Source organism: Olea europaea, chromosome 12 (genome assembly GCF_002742605.1).
Source record: "Olea europaea var. sylvestris chromosome 12, O_europaea_v1, whole genome shotgun sequence".
NCBI classification, from domain to species: Eukaryota; Viridiplantae; Streptophyta; class Magnoliopsida; order Lamiales; family Oleaceae; genus Olea; species Olea europaea.
The window spans coordinates 28,527,242-28,529,190 of NC_036248.1; the positions used below are offsets into that span (position 1 = coordinate 28,527,242).

General features: G+C 30.2%; 1 protein-coding gene across 1 annotated transcript in view; it reads left to right on the forward strand.

Annotated features, from left to right (window-relative positions):
• The first annotated feature begins 1,337 nt into the window (after positions 1 to 1,337).
• Positions 1,338 to 1,949, forward strand: part of LOC111406310 — a 2,756-nt gene continuing 2,144 nt past the window's right edge. Inside the window, exon 1 of the mRNA XM_023035695.1 lies at positions 1,338 to 1,779. Coding sequence (XP_022891463.1) covers positions 1,684 to 1,779 — 96 coding nt within the window. The 5' untranslated portion in view covers positions 1,338 to 1,683. The remainder of the gene's footprint in view (positions 1,780 to 1,949) is intronic.

The window sequence follows — 1,949 nt, forward strand, 5'->3', positions numbered from 1 at the left end:
AACCCTAGCAAATTGTATCGATTTCTTGTCAAATTAAAGCTCAAAAACAAAATAATATGAGTGAATAACTTGTTGAAACATTCAACTTATATGTGCATTTAATTTAAAAATTAAAATAAAATTCCAATGAAAAAACAACAATAATAAATTAAGCCTCAAACATCATTAAAATTATTGAAAAGTCCAAAGTTGTTTCTTATAAAAGCTCTTATCAAGCATGTTCTTGTTGCCAAAACAATATGAGAGAATAACTGTTGAAACATTCAACTTATATGTGCATTTCATTTATAAATTAAACTTAATCTGAATAGTTCACTGTTGTAATATAAAATTTCAGTGAAACAACAACAATAATAAATTAAGCCTCAAACATCAATATAATAATTGAAAAGTCCGAAATTGTTTCTAATAAAAGCTCTTACCAAGCATGTTCCTGTTGTCCATATCAAACAACCAAATGAGCATGTTGTCCAAATTCAATGTCGATCGGTCTATCCGAAGTAATTCTTATAGAAGATAATCTCATGGTTTTAAATAGAAAATACAATTGCCACAGTGTCATTAAATTAGAAATCTCCATCATAACAAAATCGACCTTTAAAATCGAATACACGGACTTTCAGACATTAACCAATCATATAAAAAACTTAGATATAGCGGTGTGAAAATAGACTAGAGGATATAGGTCGTAGGTTACCCAGCCTTTTAAGAACTTGAACAAAAATGGTAGTGAAATGCTTGAATCTCTCGACTATGCTTCGTGACTTTAACTTTCAACAATAACGGTTCAACATCATTCTTGATTAAATAGACAATTTACTTGTAAATACATGAGTAAGATTCAAATAAGTAAACTTTTAGCTACAAAATTAAAAATGTGTTACTTTATTTATCACTTATTTTTAAATACTAACATGCTTGACTTAAGATTTGTTTTGGAGAATTTTTGCTTCGAAGAGTTTTACAAAGAAGTCACTTTTAAAAACTCTTTTAATTAAACAAAATATTTGAAAAAAAATTATTCAAACAAACTTAACTAACTTTCAATCTCAAAATTAATTTTTGGCTTTTTAAAAATTATGCAAATCGATCCCTTGTGCTCGACTCGGCCGAAACAGATTTGCTTACTATAAAAGTTAATAATATATTTTTAAATACTTGGACACACATAACACGCGCTTTGGTTGTCTTGAGCCGGTCAATTGACGCGTATAGAGACCTCGCCGAAGTCTCCCAAGGACAAAAATTATCAAAAGGACCAAAATACCCATGTTTAACTTTCATTAATCAGATTATTCCATGGACATTATAGTCCAAACATTTCAACGTTTCAAAACTTTATAAATGAAATTATAAATTGTGTAGAAAACAAGAGAAACGACTCCCTTGTAATCTTCAAAAACTGCCATCCATTCACCAGAAAGAGGCTTCCAATCAAAAGAACACAGCTTTTTCTGGTCTTTTTTTATTTCTGTCCGTCTGTCAGTCTGTTGCATTACATTATATTAATTCTTTTCAATATTCCTTTCAAATTTAATCTATTTTAACTTCTTTTGCCAATTTTAAGAGGATTGTCATAAATACTTGAAGTTGGAGATCTCGGCACTTGGGGTTTTGTTGGAATCTTTTTGAGTAGCATTTTTGTGGGATTTTGAAATCAAGGGGTGGGGTGTTGAGGAAGATATGTCGAGTGTTTCAAGAATATGGGAGAAAGTGTGTGTGATGGCAGAAGGGGGATCTCATTATTGTTCCAAGAAGACCGATGATAATTGTGATGAGGTGAGCATTTATCATTTTTTTTTCTTTTTATTTCCTCTTTCTTGAATTTAAATGTGTGGATTTGTTCAATTTTTTGGTTTTTGTTTCTAGTAAATCTTGTTGAGTTCATGATTGGTAATTTGGGATTCTTGGGTATGTTCTGAGCAATTCAATGATTTTTTCTGTTTCTG